Source organism: Trachurus trachurus (assembly GCF_905171665.1).
Source record: "Trachurus trachurus genome assembly, chromosome: 1".
Taxonomy (NCBI): domain Eukaryota; kingdom Metazoa; phylum Chordata; class Actinopteri; order Carangiformes; family Carangidae; genus Trachurus; species Trachurus trachurus.
This window is the reverse complement of record NC_139891.1, coordinates 34827356-34851762: the sequence shown is the minus strand read 5'-3', so window position 1 is coordinate 34851762 and position 24407 is coordinate 34827356. Positions and strand designations below refer to the sequence as shown.

Below are 24407 nucleotides of genomic sequence, written 5' to 3'. Positions count from 1 at the left end.
GTGCGTCCGTCTGAGGTCATCCAGGAATACACTCGGTCGTTTTTATAATCTAGTGTATCCCTGTGGTATTTCTTTAGTTTTGTCTCGGTGAGTTGTGCTTTGTAGGAGTCAAGAGCCGCGGTACATTTTTCTTCAATCTCCTGGAACTGTTGCATCGTGAGTTTAGCTTTCATCTCGTTCTTGGTGTCTGAGATCTCTGCTCGAGTCTTCAAAAGTTCACTGTCTGCGTGTTGGATGACAAGTAACATTAAATCGAGGGAGCATTTGTTGAGAATCTCGCACCATTTGCGACAAAACTCACTGTTTTCTCTCCCCAGTGCTGGTTCTTTGTTGATGCGGAGTCCCCTCGGTATCCTCTTATTCCTCCAGTAATGCGATAGCGTGGAGCCGTGGAGGCTTGTGCGCACTTCTCTCTTCAGGAGGTAATCAAAACGCTGCAATAAAGAGGGAGCCGGGTCCGAGCTCGCGTAGGAGGACAGCAGTGAATCTTCCGGGAACCGGCTCAAAATGCTGTCTGAATCTGAGTCAGAGAAGGCCAAGGTTGTGGCTCTGGCTTCTGTAAGAAGGTCTATTTCCTGGTAACTTAGTGACACTTACAATGAACTTTACTTTCATTGTAAGTGTCACTATGCTTCATGTTATGTAAGGCTCCATGGTGGCTCTGGTGCCTTGACATTTTTTCTAATATTTAATATTTAATGTATATATTTTTGTATTCTTGTACACTGGAGGGTATTTTGTAGCCCTTCGTTTTTAATGTTTTGCCCTGTGGGCCTTATGTGTGTTCATGTGTATTTTCTGTGAGGAGGTCTAATGACTGAGAGTCATACACCTGGTTCAATTAGCCTCTAGGGTATTTATCTCCCACCTCAGGCACCTGTGTGTTTACATTGAAAAAGACTTCGGTCGAAACGTCTGTCCTGCCTGCCTGTCCTACAATAAAGAGGTGATTATTTCAACAATGGCATTTCATTTTGGCGCCTGATAATCCGTTCCACTTCCTGTTATATCGCGGTCATTTCCATCAGTCGGCTCTACGTCTTCCAGAGCAGAAGTAAGACTTTGTAACTACTCCTGTTGTTGCTGTGTTAAATGTAATTAAATTGCTACTGCGAGCTGCAAATATTACTTTGTACAGGTCACAGTTTAGTCCATCACAGTAAGAATATTATTTTGGTGTGATATATTTTTTTAATCGAGTATAGCACTTTTGTTGAACTAGCTAACCTAACGTCGTCAAGCTAGGCTATATGAGCATGAGTAGCTACGTTTTCTTGTGCATCACTGTTTTCCTCGTTCTCTGTGAAGGTGTGGATGTTAGAAACCAGACCTTGTGAAGCTGCTGTAGGCCTACTGATGTTATGGCGTGTTACGCAGGTATGTGAGCTCCCTGTTTATTAATTTACTCTATAAATGCATTTAGTGTTAAGAATTTAGCTTTTTGTTTATAGTCATGGACTATTTCACATGGATTTATACAATTTAGAAATTGTCAGTAGTGTGCATAAGTTCAATTGTTAAAGTAACATTGTACCTGTAATTATAAATTACAGATTAATTTATAATTGTAATTACAAATTACCCCCCTGTTGTCACACTGTCTTTAACATGATGTCGTAATAAGCAGCTAGCTTAGCCCCCAGACACAGCCAGCAAATTTTCATCTGTAAGTAAAAAAGGACAACAACGAAACCACGTTTAATTTTTGTAAATTAGATTTAAAATTGAATAAATTAATAAAACAGATGCATTTGGTGGGAGTTTGAAGACCCCTACAGGTTGGAGACGGTCAGACATCATTGACGATACGTGGACAATAATGACAGTCAACAACTGGATTTAAAAACCATTTATCTTCATAATGAGCAGCTTGTAAGTTTTTCTGCCAGGTGAGTTTTAATTTTCTCCTGTACTTTATGCAAAGGGTCAATATATTGTATGTTTGCAACTTATTAAATACATGTCTTTCCTTTGGTTATAAATACATTTTAGTCTGTGCTAATCTGCTCTTAGTGTTTGCTACACTGATGTTAGCAAATATCCTATTAGCTAGAAGCAGCTAGTGAGGGAAAAACATAAAATGGTTGAACCTGTGTGAATGACAGTTTCCTTAACATGTCAATGTCTGACAGTGAATTGTTTTATATAGGCTGCCAATGGTTCAACTAAGTAGTTAGATTAGGTATCCTAGTTAACACGTTGCACATGGCTAACCCACTGCTACCAAGGTTAAGTCATCTGTCCAGCTAACATTAGCTTACTGTAGTCACGATAACAAACACATCACCATTTATGAGTGGAAAGTTTAAAAACTGACTTTTTTATGCTTTCAATGGTTACAGGATGATGTTACACATTTAATGATATTTATTCACAACAGAACAATCACTTGGACACAATTCGATTTTTTAATCTGCTGTTAGCTTTTGTTATAGTGATGTTAGGTGTTAGCCCAGTAGCTAGTGAGTGACAAACGTGACTTGTCTAGTTTTTTCAACTGCAAAACGTGTGTATTTCACTTGCTTAAACAGACGAACGAACGGACAGACGGACGGACGAACGTACAAACAAACAAACTTTATTCATCCCGAAGGAAATTCTTCTGCCAGGATGCTCCAAAGGGAAATGTGCAAGGGAGATAAATAGAGACTTGCTGAACATTAGAAAGATTAAAACTTGTTGTAGTGGCTATTTTACGTTCTCTTCTTTGTTCTTCATTTCTTATTCTGTCAACCACTCATGAGAGATGACAGGAGACCGTTTATACTCGTCGAGCTGCAGACATCGCGTGCGTCGCGTACCTCACGGTAAAACGACTGTGTTGCTCCACCATCACTCATTTATTCAACACTTTTACACATTCTTTACAACGCTTCACTTCCTGCTCTTGCTATGGAAGCCGCACAAACCCAAACATCAACACAGACGGCTCAAAACTCAAGGCACATTCAAAACGTGTTACGAGTCAATATAAATCAGCGCAACTGACAAACAATTATAAATGGCGCTTACACTTGTTTTTAATTATTTCTTCAGTTCCCATGTGTCTCTCAAGACTTCCTCAGCAGTTTGTAAGACAACAACATGACTGTAAATGAGACTTGTACTGACCTCATGAATATTCATAATGTAAAGAGGAAGTTATTTGTCTTCTTTTAACAACTTGACTTCTGTCCTCTAAGCACAGACGATCATCACCTTCCTCTCTTGTCAGACTAGAACTAGTTTTTGATCAAATTGATGTTTCTTTCATGCACTGTTCATCAGCTTATGTGGTTTATTGTGTCTGAAGTCACACAGAGAGATGAGAGGAGCAGTGATGAGTTTAACAGCAGCATCAAGTGGATTTGTCGTCATACTTCTTCTCACTGTACCAGGTACTGTACGTCTACATTTACTTTGTAGGACATTTAGTGAACACACTCAGACCAAAACAAAACAGGTTTGAGGCGATAAATAACTCATTATTCTCCTTTATGTGTTTATGGTTGATTTGATCTCATATAATACAAGTCATTCAAACACATGTGAGTCTTTGTTGTGCATCTGTGTTATTACACAGTTAGGCTGGTGCTGTTTCAATTGATTGATTGATTGATTGATTCTTTTAATGACCACACAGCCAGGCTGGTGGAATTTGCTTTCAGTACAGCTCATTGGTACAGGTTCCAAACATATAACATGTATAGACAAACACACAATTACAACTTATAATGCCATGCTTGTTCCACGGTGAACAGAGTTCAAGATATTTATTGCAGTGGGGATGAAACTGTTTCTGAAGCGGGTTGTTTTGGAGGCCACTGTCCTGTAGCGCCTCCCAGAGGGGAGCAGCTGGAAGGCAGAGTGTGCAGGATGAGTGGGATCAGTGACAATTTTCCGGGCTCTGCGCAGTGTCCGTTTGTGGTGAAGTGATTCAAGTGATGGTAAGGGGGAGCCAGTGATTCTGGATGCTCTGTTGATGATGCGCTGTAGTTTCTTCTTTGACAGTGTGTCAAGACTGCTGTACCAGACTGTAATGGATGAGGTGAGGATACTTTCAATGATGGCTGTGTAAAAAAAACGGAGCAACAGTTAATTAACTGTATGAATGAAGCTGTATGTGGTTCATCTGAAGGATTCAGTAACTGTAGAGTTTATCTACAAATGTCTGTACATTCAGTTTAAAAGAACAAGAGAACAGCTACCAAGGCTGAAAATAAGGAACTGAATGTCAGTTAATTCTGTTACTTGGTGGTTTCAGTGTGACGTTTCCGCTCCTTGTATAGTTCGCATTTAGCCTCGTAAACCAGCCTCTCGCGGAAATGCATTTCAGTTCATTTCTCGGGAGAGTCTGGCCTCATTCCCCCTGTAAGCGTTTGGACTGGGCGGGAGTAGGCTATTAGCATTGACAGACAACCCCATTCAGCCAGTCAGCAAGTTGGTGTAGTGATGGGGCGTTGCACCAGTTGGTCCCTGATTGGCCAACGTGCTGTGTCAGGCCGGTTTCAGGCCAAACGCTTACAGCGGGGATGAGGCCAGACTCTCCTGAGAAATGAAATGAAATGCAATTCCGCGAGAGGCTGGTTTACGAGGCTAGTTCACATTGACCTCAACCTGTGATTATCTACACATCTATCACATACAGTAGTAACAAAGTGTGAATACATGCAACATTGTTCACATTCTGAGTTTGAAAGTGAATAAAAAGGAAGAGACCACAGGAGAAAAACATGACTTTTCTTCAGTGACATATAAATAACAATATAGAACACTGTCACAGTCATGTTTGTCTTAAACTTGCAGTGAGACGTGTTGGAGCCGAGTAGTTTAGTAAATGTGTTTTAGTCATGTAGCAGGTTTACATGTTGAATTAGCTCCATAAAACTTCAGTGTTGTTCTGAGTCTGACTGTGGTTTCTGCTGTGCTCTGTGTTACAGTGATACAGGGTCAGAGTGACTGGGGAGTGACTTACACTGACACTCACATCTGTGCCTCTAAAGGATCAACAGTGGAAATGAGCTGCACATACAGGCACCCAGAGTGGATAAATGGCTATTCTACTAGAGTTCAGAAAAGATACTGGTTCACTAAGTGGGTTAATAATGTTGCTGTGGATCTGACAACAGACTCAGACTACAGAGGTCGTGTGGAGAATCACTGTAATAAGAGGAAACGCTGCACACTGAGAATCAAAGACCTGAGAGAGAGTGACTCAGCTGTTTACAGGTTCAGAATTACAACAAATAAAGATGGGAAATTCACAGGGCGACCTGGAGTGACTTTGACTGTCAGAGGTAACGTTTTCACTGGAATATTTATCAGTTTGGCTCAAGTCATTGATGACTGAGAATCTTTATTTGTCTCTGTGTTTGTACTTTTCTAGTTTAGTTCATGTCTGTTCTTTATTCACTGATCCAGACCTCCAGGTGCTGGTGAAAAGACCATCAGACCAGGTAGAGCTGAAGTGTCACAGCAGTTTTAAAGCAGCTGATGGTCCTTCTTTTGTCTGGTACAAGAACGAACTGAAGATGGATGAGGAAACATTTTCCATCAGAGTCTCTGTTAATGATACCAACAGATATTCCTGTGCTCTTAAAGGATGTGAGGATCACCGCTCTCCTCCAGTGTGTGAGTTTACTCCACAGTGTCACTAATACAATGTCAAACTAAAACCTTCCACTACACAGTTTATGTCTCATACTGGATCAAAACTATCAACTACATCATATTCACTTCTACTGTGAAAAGACAGTTAAAGTTGACTTCTCCTCATGTTTCCTCCCCCAGATGCTCCAAAGCTTCCCTCTGTGTCAGTGAGTCCCTCTGCTGAGATAGTGGAGGGCAGTTCAGTCAATCTGATCTGTAGCAGTGATGCTAACCCAGCAGCTAAACTCACCTGGTACAGGGTGAAGGACTGGAAACGTCTCAGTGACCAACCACAGTTTGTCTTCAGCTCCATCCAGTCCTCTGACTCTGGACTGTATTGCTGTTCTTCTAGAAATGAGATGGGCTCGAATTTAGCACGTTTATCTGTTGATGTCAAATGTGAGAGTTTATTTTAAACCTATAAGAAGCTGAATAGTAACCACAACATTTTCTTCCAGATACAACATTTATTTTGCAACTATGAACTGTTTCTCATTTAAATACAACTCAAGCTTTGCAGTTAAACTGTGTTGATGATGTTTGTTGTTCCAGATGGTCCAAAGCTTCCCTCTGTGTCAGTGAGTCCCTCTGCTGAGATAGTGGAGGGCAGTTCAGTGACTCTGACCTGTAGCAGTGATGCTAACCCAGCAGCTAAATACACCTGGTACAAGAAGAAGGAAACATGGAAACGTCTCAGTGACCAACCACAGTTTGTCTTCAGCTCCATCCAGCCCTCTGACTCTGGAGAGTATGAGTGTGGAGCTTGGAATGAGAAGGGATCTATATCAGCACGTTTCTCTATTGATGTCAAATGTGAGAGTTTATTTTAAAAGCCTATGTGAAGCTGAATAGTAATCAGAACCATGTTTTCCAGACAACATTTCTTATGCTCCCAAACATAAAACTATGAACTGTTTCTCATTTAACTACAACATGTAGCTCTGCAGTTAAACTGTGTTGTTGATGTTTGTTGTTCCAGATGCTCCAAAGTTTCCCTCTGTGTCAGTGAGTCTCTCTGCTGAGATAGTGGAGGGCACTTCAGTGACTCTGACCTGTAGCAGTGATGCTAACCCAGCAGCTAAACTCACCTGGTACAAGGAGAAACAAACTCAGCTTCAAGGAGCAGAAGGAGTTCATCATTTCTCCTCCATCAGCTCTGAGGACAGAGGGACCTACCACTGCAAGTCTGAGAATCAATATGGAGAGATCAACTCTACATTTCTGTTTGTAGACGTCCTGTGTAAGTAGGAGACACATCTTGATATTCAAGTTGTACACAACAGTTTTAATGTTGCGTCTTCATGTTTCCTCCTCCAGATGCTCCACAGCTTCCCTCTGTGTCAGTGAGTCCCTCTGCTGAGATAGTGGAGGGCAGTTCAGTGACTCTGACCTGTAGCAGTGATGCTAACCCAGCAGCTAATTACACCTGGTACAAGGAGGATGAAGACTCACCAAAAGCTTCAGGACAGATCTTCACCATCACTGACCTCAGACCTGAACACAGTGGGTATTATTCCTGTGAAGCCCAGAACACAAGAGGACGTCAGAAGTCCACCTTAAATCTGACTGTTGTTGTTTCAGGTGAGTAAATGTATGTTAATCCTCTGTTGACTCAGTCGTCCTGTAACTATCTCATCAGTTGTCAGTCAGTACGTTTACATGACACTTGAAAAAAACGAATGATTGCCTTAATCCGACTATAACTGGACAACTGAAGTGTATGTAAATGCCTTAAGGTGCGGCCACACTATCTCCGACCAATTCGTGGAGTGTTGCGTCGCTCCCATTGAGAATACATTGGGTGGCGCCGTCGGGAGTCGCCGTCGCCGCGCAAAGCATGCTGGGATACACTACGGCGCAACCCAACGTATTATCAATGAGTGCGACACGATGCTCCCAGAATTGGTCGGAGATAGTGTGGCCGCACCTTTAGTCCGACTAAAGTCACCCAGACAATGCGATTGGAATTCGATTTTCTCCGTCATGTACACCTTAGTCAGACTGAAGCTGGACAATGCATATGTGTGTAACGGATGTGCACTCACTCCACCCATAAAAGACGTGCTAACCAACCCCGCCAAGTGGTTGTCAACCTCTTGGCGAAGAGGTTAGTATCGTCGCCTCCGGTGCGGGAGGTCGCGGGATCGAACCCCACCTAGGGCAGGCCGTGAGAAACACAACGCAGAGGGCCAGATATGACATCAGCTACATGTGCATGCTCCACAACAGTAGAGACAGCACAAAGTGGAGCAGTGAAGCCGGCCAAACCCGGCAAAGTAAAGAAAAAACCCAACGTCAGCGCAGACTCAATGCATTTCACACAGCGCCACCAGCAAGAGTGTTTTATCAAGAGAGAGAGAGAGAGAGAGAGAGAAAGGAAGCCCAGACTGGCGCGTCTGGTGGGGAACTGCAGTTGAGAATTTATTATTAAGCTTACTAAGTTGTTTATATTCTGTTTTTTACGAGATGACAGAAAAGTCAACAGGACTGCGGGGCGTATTAACCCGCTGAAACGACGGGTGACGCCATATGAGGGGGCGGACCCCGTCAGTTATTTGATTCTCAGTTGCATGTAAATTGAGACGCCAAAATCGAATTTTGAGCATAGCTCGATTAAGCTCTGCATGTAAACGTAGCTACTGGGTGTTTCCTTCTGATCCTCCAGGTTCATGGAAATCAGCAGCTGCTGGAACAATCACTGTTGTTCTCCTGGTTCTGGTCCTCACTGTCTTCCTGTGGATCAGGTGAGAACGTCTGTGTCTCCATCGTCATCTTCACTGATCCATCTAAATGTAGGAGTTGGTTCATTCGACTGTTTTTCCTCCTGTCTAGAAGAGACAAGTTGTTCACACAGCAGCGTGAACCAGGAGAGAGACCTGACAACGGAGCAGAGGTGAGACAGGAAGAGTTCAAGTCTGCCAGTGTGAAATGAAGCATGAATGTTAGACTGCACTTGTCCTGTTAAAACTCACCTGGAAACTGTTGTATCAGCTGTTTAGTCCACTTTCTTCATGGCTGCCTTCTTGGTGCTGGGTGGTGTTTTACAAACAATGGTTCATTAAAGCTGTGGATGATGGTGTAGTAGATCCCTCAGGCTGAGAAAAGTGGCTTTAAACTGTGGAACCTCACTGCATGTTGATTCATTGACTCTGCAGAATGTGTCAAGGAACATGAAGCAGTGTGTGAATACTCTGACCTCTGGTGGTGGACAATAGGAATTACAACACAGTAAAAGTCTAGTTATAACTGAGATGTGTTTGTCCCGTCAGCTGAACGTGGGTCCAGCGTTTGACTCGCCGTCATCTGCAGCAGGACAGCAGGATGACCTTCAGTACGCCAGCATCAGCTTCTCTCAGCAGAACCAGGGAGGTCATCTCCATAGAGAAACTGAGGAGGAGGAAAATGGAGTTATATATTCTGTTGTCAGACTGAACAACACCAGCAGTGCATCAGGGTGAGCAGCTCCTCTCACATGAAAACAATACACATCATCTTAATAACTGTCAGAGTGAAGGTTTTATTCTTCTCTTCACAGAACAAGACGACAACAAGATGGAAACGATGAATTTGCACTGTACAGCACAGTCAACAAACACACATGAATCTGTGGATTGTTGTTCATACTTTGATCAATAAAACAAGGAAAAATACAGACACATAAACAACAGTGGTTCATGTAGGGAATGTAAATACTTGTTTGCTTTCTCATTGTTTTAAAGGGTTGTACATGAAGGAAAACACAACCTACAACCTTTATCCAATGAGGAGAGAGAACGGCATGAAGGGCTGTGTGTGCAGCCAAGGGATGAGCGTGAATGTGGTGACGTAGGGACGAGGACCAATAGATCCATGACGAGGGTGGGGGCTGCTAACTCCATCGGCTGACAAAAAGTTAGCCAAAACGACCGGATCGCTTACTTCTGCTTTAAATGTGAAGCTTAAGTTTGTAAAACATGTCATTAGATCAGTAAAATGAGTCTATAAGGACGAAATTGACCTATTTAGTTGTCTGTTTAGTAGGCTATACTTAAAGGTCACATATAAAGTATAAAAACACATCCAGTCTAGTGTCCTAGTCTAGTTTTGATTTGACCAATTAAAAGATGTAAAAGTCATTACTTGAATGGAAAACCACTAAGGGTTGTCACCTAAATTTTATGAGGATATTATAATTCTGGGAAAGCCCGATGCTGAAGAAATTCAATGTTGGGAAATCCCAATGTTGAGAAAGCTCAATGGTTTAATGGTTTAATTCCTGCTAATAGGGTAAAGATCAAATCTTTATGAGGACACAGGGATATGTTTGTTGTTTTTATATTATAATAATAATAATAATAATAATAATAATAATAATAATAATAATAATAATAAAGGTTTGTTATTTTTCATATAAATGTGGGGTGGTTACTTGATTGGGGCCATTGGAATAGAATGTGAGTGATTAGTCTTGATCTGGTCCTCACTTGGACATTGTGTCATTCATCCTTATCTGTCTAACATCTGTAAAGCTACTTAAAGGTGTCACAGAAAATTGTGGATAAGTGGAGAGATTGTAAACCCGGCTCTCTGGGGCTGGTACTGTATGAAACAGGAACCAGATAAGTCCCAAAGGATGATGAAAAGAAGGGAATGAATAGATTTGTAGACTGGACGAGGGACTTGCAAGATAAGGGAATATCACAAGGAAATTTTAATTGAATTAAATTCTATTTAAATGTCCTTGAGATAACCCTAACCTGGACAAATGAGAATATTCACAGGCTCAAGAAAAGGGAATGTTCCGAGATTGTGAAAGCGCCCCACCTAAACTGAGTGATTGCAACATGTTTTTAACTACAAATAAATGTGGAGCAAACAAAACCTAAGCTGCACGAGGCAGGCAAACCACTTAAGGGAAAGACAGAGAAGGAAGTGAAAGAGGCAAAGACATTTCTCACAATCTGTCGGTTTTTTGGGGGGAAGTTGAATTCTCCATTCAGACCCAGTCCTCTGCACGACCAAAGCATCAAATGCCAGAGAAAGCCTTTTCTTCTCCAAAGACCTTGACTTCTCTCCAGAGACGCAATCCACTGATTTAAAAAACAATACACTCTCGCCTAAAACTACTGAGACCAATGAAATACCGACAACCTCCTTACACTGAAGCACGTACACTGTTGGAGCGCTGTTGCTTTCCAATGTGGATTTTACTGCAAATGAAAAAATAAATTAATGTATTATTCTTTCTTTCTTTCTTTCTTTCTTTCTTTCTTTCTTTCTTTCTTTCTTTCTTTCTTTCTTTCTTTCTTTCTTTCTTTCTTTCTTTCTTTCCCAGCCAAGGCAATTTCACAATTTGACAGTATCAAAGAAAATCACAACATTTTCTTATTCCTTCCTTATTCACAAACAAAAATTAGCTAAATTACCACCTAAGATCACTCAATTTCTAAATAAGGTGAAAACTAAGATAACACATTATTTAAACTATTTAAACTAACTGTATTTTAACAATATTTTTAAAAGTTTCAGTGTTAACATTTTTATACAGTTGGTGGTGTTAACTTTGGAGCAGAGAGTTACTGGGACCATATAGCGAAATCTAATTTACACTGTTTGCTTAGTTCAGTTACAATCTGAACAATGGTCAACTCAACTAAGAGCCATATATTTACATTTAATGCTTGGACAGGCAGGTGATTATTGTTATTGTATGGCACTGAAGGATAAGGCTTGTGGGCAGGCTTAAAAAATATAGAGTTGAATCTTTAAAGCCTTGAAATGCAATGTTTGAAAAACAAAAAGTCCCTGTGTTTCCTTGCTGAGCTGCAGTGGAGGAATTGTTAAAGAGGGAATTTCATATTAGCATCATCAGAATACTCATTTGTCGCCTTCGAAATAAATATGAGTAAATGTTGAAACGGTGTGTTTTTGGATGTTAAATAATCAAATAATCTAGTCCCCACAGACTCAGACACACAGAGAACAGCGTGTTATGGTGAGATTCCACAATGACCATAAAGAGGAAGCTGAATGGGCTGAATTTCACTTCCTCATTGACGCCATGCAAAGTAAACAGATTTACTGCTCTGAGGTGGTTCAGTATTCACCAGAACCTTCAGACTGGAAACAGGTAAGAGTCTCATTCTCCTTTTCTTGCTTCAGCTTAAGTAAATAACTTATATGTTGTATAAAGAAAATGCGTTGTGATTCTATTCTAGTTTTCTCTGTTTCCTTGATCTTTAATAGATCAAATCAAATAGATGATCCATCTGTTCTTCTTGTCACTGAGTAATAAGTGCAGATTTATGTCACTATGATGTAATGGCAGTTATTCATTCAAGGTTAGACTTGGATAAGTAAACTGTTTTATTTAAATTTGAGCACAGCACTTGTCTGAGTGTAAATACTGCACATTCCTATATATCTGAAGGAACAGTTACTTGTATGTGGCTGTCAAGAAGTGTGATAACTCACAAACACTTAGCTTGTATTTTACTTTTTTATTATATCATTGTTGTAGAAGACTAAAAGAAGATATGATTTTCAAATGGCCTTTAACAGAAACTGTATCACATAGTGTTTTCTCCTGTTAGGGAAGTTGACTTTAGTCAAATTCCAACCTCTGAGCCCGAGCTCCCCTGATAGCATACCTGCTACCTTCAGCTCTAGTTTCACCTCCACCCATCTAATCACCTCCACAAGTCCTCCACAGCAGCAGACAATCCCAGACTGTGGTTTTCTGTTGTGCATTTATTTTTATTTTATATTTTACTTCCTGAGAGAAACACTCACAACAATTTAATTTATTTCATTTTGTAAATAAACACCTGTGAAGCTTATGGCTTTTAAAATACCGCCATGGTGGTCCTTAATGTTAATTAGAGAAATTTAAACAAAATTAGTATTTGTTTCAGATATTTTTCCAAGATCGTAGTATTCATTTTTGTTTACGAACTCAGGCCTAGTCTCATTCTAGTAGTAAGCATTCTTTTCTGAGTGAGTGGTGCTTCACAGACATTCAACTTGATTGGCGACCATTCGAAAACTGCGTCATGCAGCTCCCTAGCTTCCTGTTTTTACCACATAATTGTTGTGTTGTGAAGGTGGAGCTCCTACCATGGATCAGGGTGAAGAGGGAGTCCTTCCCTCTAACTCAATGCTGCATGGGAAACATGAGACTCCATCCAAAGCTCATAGGTGAGATGAAGATCTATAACTGTTGTCAAATCACTGCATCATCATTATTTACAAACCTGTGTGTGTGTTGTGTTGTGTTGTGTTGAAGCCCAGAGCAGGAGCACAGACCAGACTCTCCTGGACTTGAGCCCAGCTATACATCCTGCAAGAGCCACTGGTCCATGGAGTTACCTTCAAAATTTAAAGGACAAACTCCTTCAGAAACTCCGTAAGTAAATATAAGTCCCACCTCTCGTCTCTGTCCACCGTGACACAAACATGCTCTGTAACTCGTAATCTTTTGTTTATGACAATTAAGACTACACAAATATACACGTTGTAACATTGTATATGTTATATAGCGCTATCCACCGCTCCATGTATTGATTTTTTGCCAACTTCATTGTAAACAAATGCACATGGCCAGCCAGACTTGCATAGTTCCTCTTTAAAGGCTTGTTTCTATCAGTGTTCTTCAGCAGGGACCAGACTCTTCTGTTCCCAGTTGTGTGTCCATGAGGTCTAGGACCCCTCCTCTTAACTTCACAGATGATCACTGTTCTACTGAAGAAAGGTAAGAATCTATACCAGGTGTGTTTGTGATTCCAATCCAGTCCAATCCAACTTTATTTGTTGAATACTTTAAATTATCCATAGTGGACCAAAGTGCTGCACAGAATAATAAATAAATGACATCAGAAATAAAAGACCTAAAACCTCACATAGGGCATGAAATTACTTGTAAAATACAAATAATATATATATACAGTATATATATTTTTTCTTCTTTCTAATCTCTTCCACCATCATGATGACAGTTCACTGACTTAATGCCAATAATTTTCTTATAAGCACACAAATTGACTCCAAGTTTGTAAATATTTCAACACACAAACAACAAAATCTGTAGCAAAATTAAAAAAAAAATGAAATAAAAAGCCCGGTGGAGTTGGTGGAAGTCGCCCCCTATCGGTAACTTTTTTTTTTTTGTAAAATACAAATAATATGAATTAAAACATACAACATGTGCCGTACAATAAAATCAATAAAAATAAGATAAAATCAGACAAAGTGTCTTACTAGGGGTCAAAGGCCAAGGAGAAAAGGTCAGTTTTAAGAAGAGATTTAAAAACAGGCAGGGAAGAGGACTGTCTGATGTGTTGAGGCAGATCGCTTCATAGTTTTGGAGCTACAACAGCGAAACAACCGTCCCCTCTGAGCTTCAGGTTTAATATACTGGGCTAAGGAACCAAGTTTGCATGGGGGGTCCACAACACAACACACGATGAAGGCTTAAAGAATGCAGACTGGCTTCTCTGATTTGTAATCGCGAAGTGTGCGTCTATTAGAACACAGTCTATAAAGTTCCCCCAAGACTTAAATGAAGAAGGAAGCAGGATACAGTCGATCCTTTTATGGTTCTTTAATCTAATGTAAGCAGTGCACACAGATGTGGTGTGTGTTGAAGGTGTGGTTGTGTGTGTGTTAGGGGCTGGATCTGGCTAAATCACCTGCTCTGTCCTGCAGCCTTCAGAACACACGTGGACATTAAAATCCCCCAACTATAAGAACATGGTCATATTTAGGCATAACTTCAGCCAGGAAGTTTTTTTTACAAAGTCTTTATTGTATTTGGGAAGCTGATTGATCACTGCACACAGCACTATGTGAGAGGGACCCAGCTCAAATAAACTCAGTTCAAAGCTGGTGAACAAGTACGATGGCAATAGCTGCTTACATTTATAGTGACTCTTGTAAACAGTCGCTATTCCTCCACCTCGTCCAGACATCCACGGGGAGTTGCAGTCATTGGGCAAAAGTTGAGTAAAAGCACTGGACTCACCAACACTCACCCACTTCTCAGTGATACAGAGGAAATCTAATCTTCAGGATGTGAGGAAATCCTTTTAAACAAACGTCTTGTTCGCCAGCGGTTCTTTTGTTCAAACAATGGAACAGAAGAAGTGTGAATAAAAAGGGACAACCCGTCTGGGTAGATTCACCATTCTTTAGACTTTGAAGTTTGGGTATTGGACACTATGAATAGTTGTAAACTAAGTATTTAATGTTGATAAGGTGTTGCAATGTTCTATTTTCTCATCGCTGAACATATTGTATCCGTAGCATCTCATCCATGGAATATCTCATGAGGGAACTCTACATTCATCTTTCTGTTTTGTCTACAGCATTGAGCAGCAAAGTTCAGAGCCTCTCAGCAGTCAAATCGTCCAGCTGCGTCCAACAGAGCTGGAGTCCATATTTATGGTATGTGATGATGTCCAACAGCAAATTTTACTTAATTAATTTTATTGCAGTCTTATAGAAAATGAAGCTCTCCCAACATTACAGACGAGTTTCCATACTTATACAAGACCTGTGATTGTTTTGTAGCATCTTGAGGAGAACATTGTAACTTTTATAAAGACTCAGCTGAAGATGTTCCAGAAGGTTCTGAGTTCAGATTACCCAGAATGCTTAAAGATGAGTGAGGATGATGAGCTAATGGATGGTGTGGATGAAGACCAGAGAAGACGCACCAGAGAAACATTTCTTGAGATCACCCTACACTTCCTGAGAGGAATGAAACAGGAGGATGTGGCTGAAAGTCTTCAGAGCAGTAAGGAGCTGTTTCACCATCCACTTTCATATATGTTCCAATGTTTCCCCTCATAATCTAACAGCAGTGGTGTGCCACAATACATTGTGTATGTGTATGAATAGGGGGCGTTGACCTGGTTAATATTTCACTAACTGCTGTCAATATTGGCATTCTGTTCCTTATTTAGGAACTGTTGCTGCAGTTAGTCAGAAACGACTCAAATCTGCTCTGAAGATGAAGTTCCAGCATGTTTTTGAAGGCATCGCTAAAGCAGGAAATTCAGCTCTTCTGAACCAGATCTACACAGAGCTCTACATCACAGAGGGAGGGGCTGGAGAGGTCAATCATGAACATGAGGTCAGACAGATTGAAACAGCGTCCAGGAAACCAGACAGACCAGAAACACCCATCAGACAAGAAGACATCTTCAAAGCCCCACCTGGAAGAGACCGACCAATCAGAACTGTGATGACAAAGGGAGTGGCTGGCATTGGGAAAACAGTCTTAACACAGAAGTTCACTCTGGACTGGGCTGAAGACAAAGACAACCAGGACATACACTTCACATTTCCCTTCACCTTCAGAGAGCTGAATGTGCTGAAAGAGAAAAAGTTCAGCTTGGTGGAACTTGTTCATCGCTTCTTCTCTGAAACCAAAGAAGCAGGAATCTGCAGGTTTGATCAGTTCCAGGTCGTCTTCATATTTGACGGTCTGGATGAGTGTCGACTTCCTCTGGACTTCCACAACACTGAGATCCTGACTGATGTGACAGAGTCCACCTCAGTCAACGTGCTGCTGACCAACCTCATCAGGGGGAACCTGCTTCCCTCTGCTCGCCTCTGGATAACCACACGACCTGCAGCGGCCAATCAGATCCCTCCTGAGTGTGTTGACATGGTGACAGAGGTCAGAGGGTTCACTGACCCACAGAAGGAGGAGTACTTCAGGAAGAGGTTCAGAGATGAGCAGCAGGCCAGAAAGATCCTCTCCCACATTGAGACATCACGAAGCCTCCACATCATGTGCCACATCCCAGTCTTCTGCTGGATCACTGCTGCAGTTCTGGAGGAGCTGTTGAAGACCAGAGAGGGAGGAGAGCTGCCCAAGACCCTGACTGAGATGTACATCCACTTCCTGGTAGTCTATATGAAAAGAGAGAATGATAGGTATTATGGTAGACCTACATTTGATCAATATTGGAGTCCAGAGAGCAGAAAGATGGTTAGGTCTCTGGGAAAACTGGCTTTTGAGCAGCTGCAGAAAGGAAACCTGATCTTCTGTGAATCAGACCTGACAGAGTGTGGCATCGATATCAGAGCACCCTTGGTGTACTCAGGAGTGTTAACACAGATCTTTAAAGAGGAGAGAGGCCTGTACCAGAACAAGGTGTTCTGCTTCATCCATCTGAGTGTTCAGGAGTTTCTGGCTGCTCTTCATGTCCATCTGACCTTCATCAACTCTGGACTCAACCTGATGTCACAACAACAGACCTCCTGGTGGTCTAAGTGGTTCAGAAATGAACCTGAACTAAGACATCTTCACCAGAGCGCTGTGGACGAGGCCTTACAGAGTCCAAACGGACACCTGGACTTGTTCCTCCGCTTCCTCCTGGGTCTTTCACTACCAAACAATCAGAGACTCCTACGTGGCCTGATGGCACAGACAAAAAGTAACACACTCACCAATCAGGAAACAGTCCAGTACATCAAGAAGAAGATTGGAGAGACTCCCTCTGCAGAGAAAAGCATCAACCTGTTCCACTGTCTGAATGAACTGGGTGATCGTTCTCTAGTTGAGCAGATCCAACAGTCCCTGAGCTCAGGACGTCTCTCCACACGTTATCTGTCTCCTGCTCAATGGTCAGCTCTGGGCTTCATCTTACTGTCATCAGAAGAAGATCTGGACGAGTTTGACCTGAAGAAATACTCTGCTTCAGAGAAGGCTCTTCTGAGGTTGCTGCCGGTGATCAAAGCCTCCAAGAAAGCTCTGTAAGTGTAGAGATAACTGCAGATAGTGACTGTAATTATCATTTGTAGGGGGATCAGCAAATAAGTCAAATATACAAATTATATCGAAAGAATAAGTCAACGTTGTAATAGATCTGATTCTTCAGTCACTTTAATAATACCAATTCGTGTTATATTGTATATTGTTAGAAAGCCTGTGTAGTCACCTTTACAATGAGGTACAACTTTTAAGGATCATGCATCTGTGAAATGAGCAACACAGCTAAACGTGTGGGTAGCACCCAAGAAAAATGTGCCAAAATCCCTTGCAATATTCTTCTGTTGGTACTCTTGTTCCGAGTTGCTTGGTGGATTGGATGATTGCACACTCTGACATTAATAAGGAAAAAAAAAAAAATCCCATTTTGTCCCTCACAAACATATCCTTTGTCCAACTTGGTTTATTGGGACCTGGTCACCCTAATGGCATCCCATTCCGCAGGAGTTGTTGAAGGTCAACCAGCGTGGTTGTGTTTGTCACTTTAGCAGGTACAGCACACCCAATCTGATCCCATTTGGTTTGAGGTCTGGACTCTTGGTAGGTCACTCCATACTTTCCACTCCCACATTCTGAAGGTTCTCTGTAATGATCCTGGCTCCTGGGGGGCATTGTCATCCAGTAGGAAGGAGGTAGGTAGAGATATGGGAATGCCACTGACTCAGAGATTGCCTGCCATTGAGTGAGCAGGGAACTCACACTACAAACAGCAGAGTTCATGGACCCCATGCAATTTGCCTATAGAGCTAGTCGAGGTGTGGAAGATGCCACTCTCACTCTTTTGGATAAAATATTCTGTCACTTAAATAATCATGCTAAAACCTATGTTCGTGTACTTTTTATGGATTTCTCCTCCGCCTTTAATACGGTTCAGCCACACATTCTCCTGAAACGTTTATGTGACCTGAACGTCAGTAGCAATCTCACTTTGTGGATCAGGGAGTTTTTGAGAGAGAGACCCCAACGTGTGTGTGTTAATAATATACTTTCTGACTGTCTTGTCCTGAACACCGGCGTTCCTCAGGGGTGCGTCTTATCGCCGCTTTTATTCTCCCTGTATACAAATGAGTTGCAATATAACAGCAAAGACTTCTCTCTTATTAAGTATGCTGATGATATGGCCCTGGTTGCCGGCCTGCAGGATGCCTGCAGGATGCCTGCTGTCCCTCCTACTCCCAACACATCAACCAAATTACCACCTGGTTTGAGAACAGCTTCCTTGACCTTAATGTCAGTAAAACCAAGGAGATGTGTTTGGGAGAGAGGGCAGGAGCAGAATGCACAGGGTCTATCTTCAGGCCTGTTGGCATGAGAGGGGAGGATGTGGTGCAGGTCAGCGAGTTTAAATATCTTGGCACAACCATAGACAACAACCTCACCTTTCAGGGAAATGCAGACAACATTTACAAAAAAGCTAGACAGCGGCTGCATCTTCTTAGACAATTAAAGAGCTTTAATGCCAGTAAACAAACCCTGACCATGGTCTACCGGTCACTCACTGAGAGTGTTCTCTCCTTTAATATCATCTCCTGGTATGGGAACCTCTCAGTCAGACACAGGAATAAGTTGGCCCAGGTAGTTAACCAGGCCAGTAAGATAACAGGAGACAAGCAAATTCAGCTCAAGGAAATATACAATCGTTCTATGGCCAAAAAAGCCATTCAGATTTACAATGACACCACCCACCCTCTCAACTCTGCATTTGTTTTGATGCCATCAGGAAGGAGGCTCAGAGTTCCCTTAGCTAAAAAAGCAGGGTACAAAAAGTCATTTGTGCCGTCTGCAGTGGATATCTTGAACCAGAGCATCTTCAGGTGAACTTTGAGCTACAGTGAAACCGCAGCTGTTGTATGATATTGTAATGTTGTATTTCATGTGTTTATTTGTTACTGTGCTGGATGTGTCCAGCTGTTGTTGTTGGCTGACTACCAAGATGCCAAAGGCAAATTTCCACTGTGTTTTTAAAACCACTGGACAATAAAGTCTTCTTATCTTATCTTATTATCTTCTACAATGACAAGCTCTGTTTTGGGGATTTTGGCACATAGCTGACTTGCTCATTCCATGAATGCACGATCCTTATAATTTGTACCTCATTATAAAGGTGACTAATCAGGCATTCCAACAATATAAAATACAACACCATTTGACATTATCAAAGGGAGAAATGATTGACTGAACAAATATTTCTGAACGTTTTTTGAAGAGTTTACATTTGGTTACACTGCAACAGAAAAGGTTTAATTGCTTTTGTTAACCACTAACTCTCCTTCAGATTGAGTAGCTGTAACCTCTCAGAGAGAAGCTGTGAAGCTCTGTCGTCAGTCCTCAGCTCCCAGTCCTCTGGTCTGGCAGAACTGGACCTGAGTAACAACAACCTGCAGGACTCAGGAGTGAAGCTGCTCTCTGCTGGACTGAAGAGTCCACACTGTAAACTGGAGACTCTCAGGTCAGATCACGGTGTGATGACTTTCTGTTTTCTGTTGTACCTCAGATCTCGTCAGTACTTCTTAGATTATTGTAATTAAGTTTTTTTAATCTTCAATTACTTTCATCAGGTTGAATCAAAACAGACTCACAGAGAAGTGCTGTGAGGAGGTTTCATCAGTCCTCAGCTCCCAGTCCTCTAGTCTGACCGAACTGGACCTGAGTGACAACAAACTGCAGGATTCAGGACTGGATTTGATCTCTGCTGGACTTGAGAGTCCATGCTGTAGACTGGAGACCCTCAGGTTAGATTATTGTGTAATTATGTCTTTTTTTCACTTTACATATTTACTGCCACTGATAATATTGGCCTAGTGGTATTACACAAAGAGACGGATGAAATCCTGATTTTATACTGATCCTGACTCTCTTTGCTATGCTAAACCTTTAGTAAATGTAAGACCTAAAGAGAACCATGAAGGATATTTCAATACAGTTTCAATCATCATCATGTTCTTCATATTTTCAACCATTACAATATTTCACAAATGTTCATACTTTTTATCTGGAATAATACCTGGTATAATAGCTAAGCCATAAAGATCAATATCAATAGAATATTAATAATTTGTTTATTTATCAGATTGAGTCAAACTGCGCTCACAGCGAACTGCTGTCCAGGGCTGACAGCAGCTCTTGGCTCCCAGTCCTCAACTGTGCGAGAGTTGGACCTGAGTAACAATAACCTGCAGGATTCAGGCTTGATGCTGCTTTCTTCTGGACTGGACAAATCAAACCTGAAGACTCTCAGGTCAGGGTGAAACTATTTTTTTATATCCTGAATTATCATTTGAGCATTTGATCCAGAGCGGTCTGTTGAAAGTTGTCCTGTTCGCTGTACAAAGCAAATTGTGTCTTCACCACTATGTGTGCTTCAGGCTGAGACACTGCGATCTGTCAGAGAGAAGCTGTGAAGCTCTGGCCACAGTCCTCAGCTCCCAGTCCTCTAGTCTGACAGAACTGGACCTGAGTAGCAACAAACTGCAGGATTCAGGACTGAATCTAATCTCTGCTGGACTTGAGAGTCCACACTGTAGACTGGAGACCCTCAGGTTAGACTATGTCTCTTTTTCCTTTTTATATTTACTGCCACTGAGCCACCAGGGGGATAGTTTTAAAATGTGATTCTTCCAGGCTAATACCAACTAAGAAATAACAAACAAAACTTGCTTGCTTTGTGAACTCTTCAAACAAAGAGATAGGGGAAAATCTGTTGTGTTGACCCACTGGGAAACCATCCAATCTGCCAGTTACCCAATTCAGTTGTGGTGACTTATAATAAGTCCTTAATTGATAGCTTTCATGTGACGTCACGGCCCGTATGGAACGCCCCCCTGGCGGTCAAAACAATCCACTTCCCCGCTGTCCGCGGCTTAGGACAAGGCAGAAAAACACACACTGCTCCCTGCTGCTTCAAAAATACCGGTGTTATGGCCCAACTGGTGTCTGATTTAACTGGTTACCGTGCCGAACAACAGCTGTGCTGCACTTCCGTCCGCAGATTTGTCACAAATTCACAAATCAAGCCACAGTTCACATGTTACTGCAGCCAATATGCTTCTGTGAGTGAACCTGTTCCGCCAATCTACAGTCAGTCAGCGCCACACTACTCTCACTCTGCACAACACTGCACACTATGACAAAGCCTGTCATGTTAAAGTTACGAACTAATGGAAAACACTCTGAAAATACGCTAAACAATACCGGTCATCGTCCTCGCCGCGCCGCGGTCGGTCCCGACCCCCGTTACCGTGTCGCTGCCGCCGCGGGCGGTCCTGCTGCCGTGTCCGGTGGCGGCGGTCCTTTGTTACCATCGCCGCCGCCGGGTCCCGCTGCTATCGGACCGCCGTCATCGTTGCCGTCGGTAGCGGTGCGTAGCAAAGCTCCGGGGGGAAGGAGGGGGGCAGCTGGTCACCGTGCAGCCCAACACAGGGCTGGTTTGTGGGTGAGAGGAGCAGGGAGCCTGGGCTCAGTGGGCTGGAGCTCAGCGGAGCTGCAGTACCAGGACGGTGTTCCCACACAGGAAAGTTACAGGTACATTTCTACCACTTCAATGAGTTCAGAAACATTATTTTAAAAAAACTACAAAATGGGGCTTTTAATCAGAAACCAGTTGAGCCATAACACCGGAATTATTGGTTGCAATCGGTGGAGGATGATGGATTCTCCACCAGGTAAATGTAAACATCGCCCAACTCGAGCTTCGACAGGGAACTGGTCATATTAAACAGCTCGTATACAGCAGCTGGTGTTGAATATGGGTCACAAGTGCCCAAAACTTCAAAGTTGTTTTTATATCTTTCTTTCTCGGCCGCTGGCAGATCATTTAAGTCATTACTCGGTTGTTTGTCCATAGAAAGTCCGTTGCGCTGCTATTTTGGAATGTTGCTTTTGACCGCCAGGTCCCTGGGAAGTCACGTGACTGAAAGCTATCAATAGATGGAATGAGGAGATATTCAATCGCCACTTCATACCCTTCCCCTAGAAGAGCAAAATGGCAAGTTAAAATCACTTCTAATCCATAACCAAAACAAATCATACATTCTGTCATTGTTAGATTAAGATGGTATTATATTTAGATTTTCATTCTGATGTCCTTAAACCATTATCTTAAAATCGTCAAGTAATTTGGGTTATAGAATGACTATCAAATAAAACAACAGTATAGTCACCAAGAGGATAAGTAGGGGGAAAGACTGTCGGACGTGCTGGCTGGTCAATTAAACATTGCTCCAAAAGAATGCTGGTTTTGTATTTATTGCTGCTAAAAACACAAGCAGTGAAATGTTTCCCAAGGTCCTAAAAACAATGGATTAATACATTTTAACTGTTGGTTTGCAATATCAATGTTACGCCCCAGAACTTGGACCCTAACAATGACCATAAAGATCAATATCAATAGAATATTAATAATTTGTTTATTAATCAGATTTAGTCAAACTGCGCTCACAGCGAACTGCTGTCCGGGGCTGACAGCAGCTCTTGGCTCTCAGTCCTCAACTGTGCGTGAGTTGGACCTGAGTAACAATACCCTGCAGGATTCAGGCTTGATGCTGCTTTCTTCTGGACTGGACAAATCAAACCTGAAGACTCTCAGGTCAGGGTGAAACTATTTTTTTATTTCCTGAAATTATCATTTGAGCATTTGATCCAGAGCGGTCTGTCGAAAGTTGTGTCTTCACCATTATCTGTGACTTCAGGCTGAGACACTGCAATCTGTCAGAGAGAAGCTGTGAATCTCTGGCCACAGTCCTCAGCTCCCAGTCCTCTAGTCTGACAGAACTGGACCTACGAAACAACGACCTGCAGGACTCAGGACTGAAGCTGCTCTCTGTTGGACTGAAGAGTCCACACTGTAAACTGGAGACTCTCAGGTAGGTAAATGTTTTATAACTTAAAATACATTGCAAATAGTAGTCTTGTAAATGTTTAAAAGAAATACAAAGACCCATGTTGAATCCTGTAGCCTAGAGAGTGCTGCAGACCTGATTAATGATGAAAATCAGCAAGTAAGCCAATCCTGGTGCAGTACACCATGGACAGGTCTCAGGTCTGTCTGAGACACGTCAGCATAATGACACCACCAATGATTACAGGAAGGTTTACGCATGCTGCGGAGCCCAACTGTACTGAGAAAAGAACAAAGCAGTTCAGGAAGTGATTTTCTTCAGTTCATTCAATCAAACAATTCAGTCTTTTGAACATGAAATGTATGCGAACAAGACAACACTATTTGGCAGAACCCAAAAAAATCAGGATTCGGTACATCTCTACCCAAAACAAGCAGCTGCAGAACCGCATCAAACACAATGTTTAATGTTCTAATGGTTTGTTACTGTGTAATGTTTTGTTAGGTTGCTTCAAACCGGGCTCACAAAGAAAAGCCATCAGGAGTTGGAGTTTCTTAGATCCCAGTCTTGTCTGAAACATCTGGATGTGGAATACAAAGACCTGCTGGATTCAGAAACAGAAGGTGTTACAATTGACCTTCACAGGTGAACATCACCTTTTTTATTCAATACACGGCTGAAATATTAGACATTACACATTAGACTTTAATTACCCCTTATTAGGGAAATTCCTTTCCACATGGCCATTACATTTCACCACGAGGAATTGTTTTGCTCAAGAGAGGGCATCCTTTCAAATGTGGCACTTTTAATGGTTTGTTACTGTGTAATGTTTTGTTAGGTTGCTTCAAACTGGACTCACAAAGAAAAACCGTCAGGAATTGGAGTTTCTTAGGTCCCTGTCTTTTCTGAAACATCTGGATGTGGAAGACAATGACCTGCTGGATTCAGAAACACAACGTCACAGGTGAACATCAGCTTTTTTATTCAATACAGGGCTGAAAGATTAGACATTAGACGATAGACTTTTATTGTCGCTTATTAGGGAAATTATTCCACATGGCCATTACATTTCACCACAAGTAATTGTTTTGCTCAAGAGAGGGCATCCTTTGAAATGTGGCACTTTTAGAAAGCAGAACTCTACCTTGTGCCACCTGCGCTGCGCCACCAAACTAGGGCCC

General features: G+C 41.9%; 2 protein-coding genes across 2 annotated transcripts; both read left to right on the top strand.

The window, feature by feature from the left end:
- Positions 1-8879: 8879 nt before the first annotated feature.
- LOC310989027 (NLR family CARD domain-containing protein 3-like) lies at positions 8880-20760 on the top strand (the record flags this gene model as incomplete). The annotated part of the gene is made up of 10 exons (XM_083975879.1): positions 8880-8997; positions 12711-12804; positions 12893-13012; positions 13253-13357; positions 14970-15048; positions 15175-15400; positions 15570-17289; positions 19662-19835; positions 19945-20118; positions 20457-20760. 10 exons carry the CDS (start codon positions 8880-8882, stop codon positions 20632-20634), a joined length of 2988 nt encoding a protein of 995 aa, XP_083832005.1. The 3' UTR covers positions 20635-20760.
- On the top strand, positions 20760-24194 carry LOC310988941 (ribonuclease inhibitor-like; the record flags this gene model as incomplete). Its single annotated transcript, XM_083975758.1, has 5 exons — positions 20760-20925; positions 22803-22970; positions 23074-23247; positions 23728-23868; positions 24065-24194. Exons 2-5 carry the CDS (start codon positions 22924-22926, stop codon positions 24192-24194), a joined length of 492 nt encoding a protein of 163 aa, XP_083831884.1. The 5' UTR covers positions 20760-20925; positions 22803-22923.
- Positions 24195-24407: the final 213 nt, after the last annotated feature.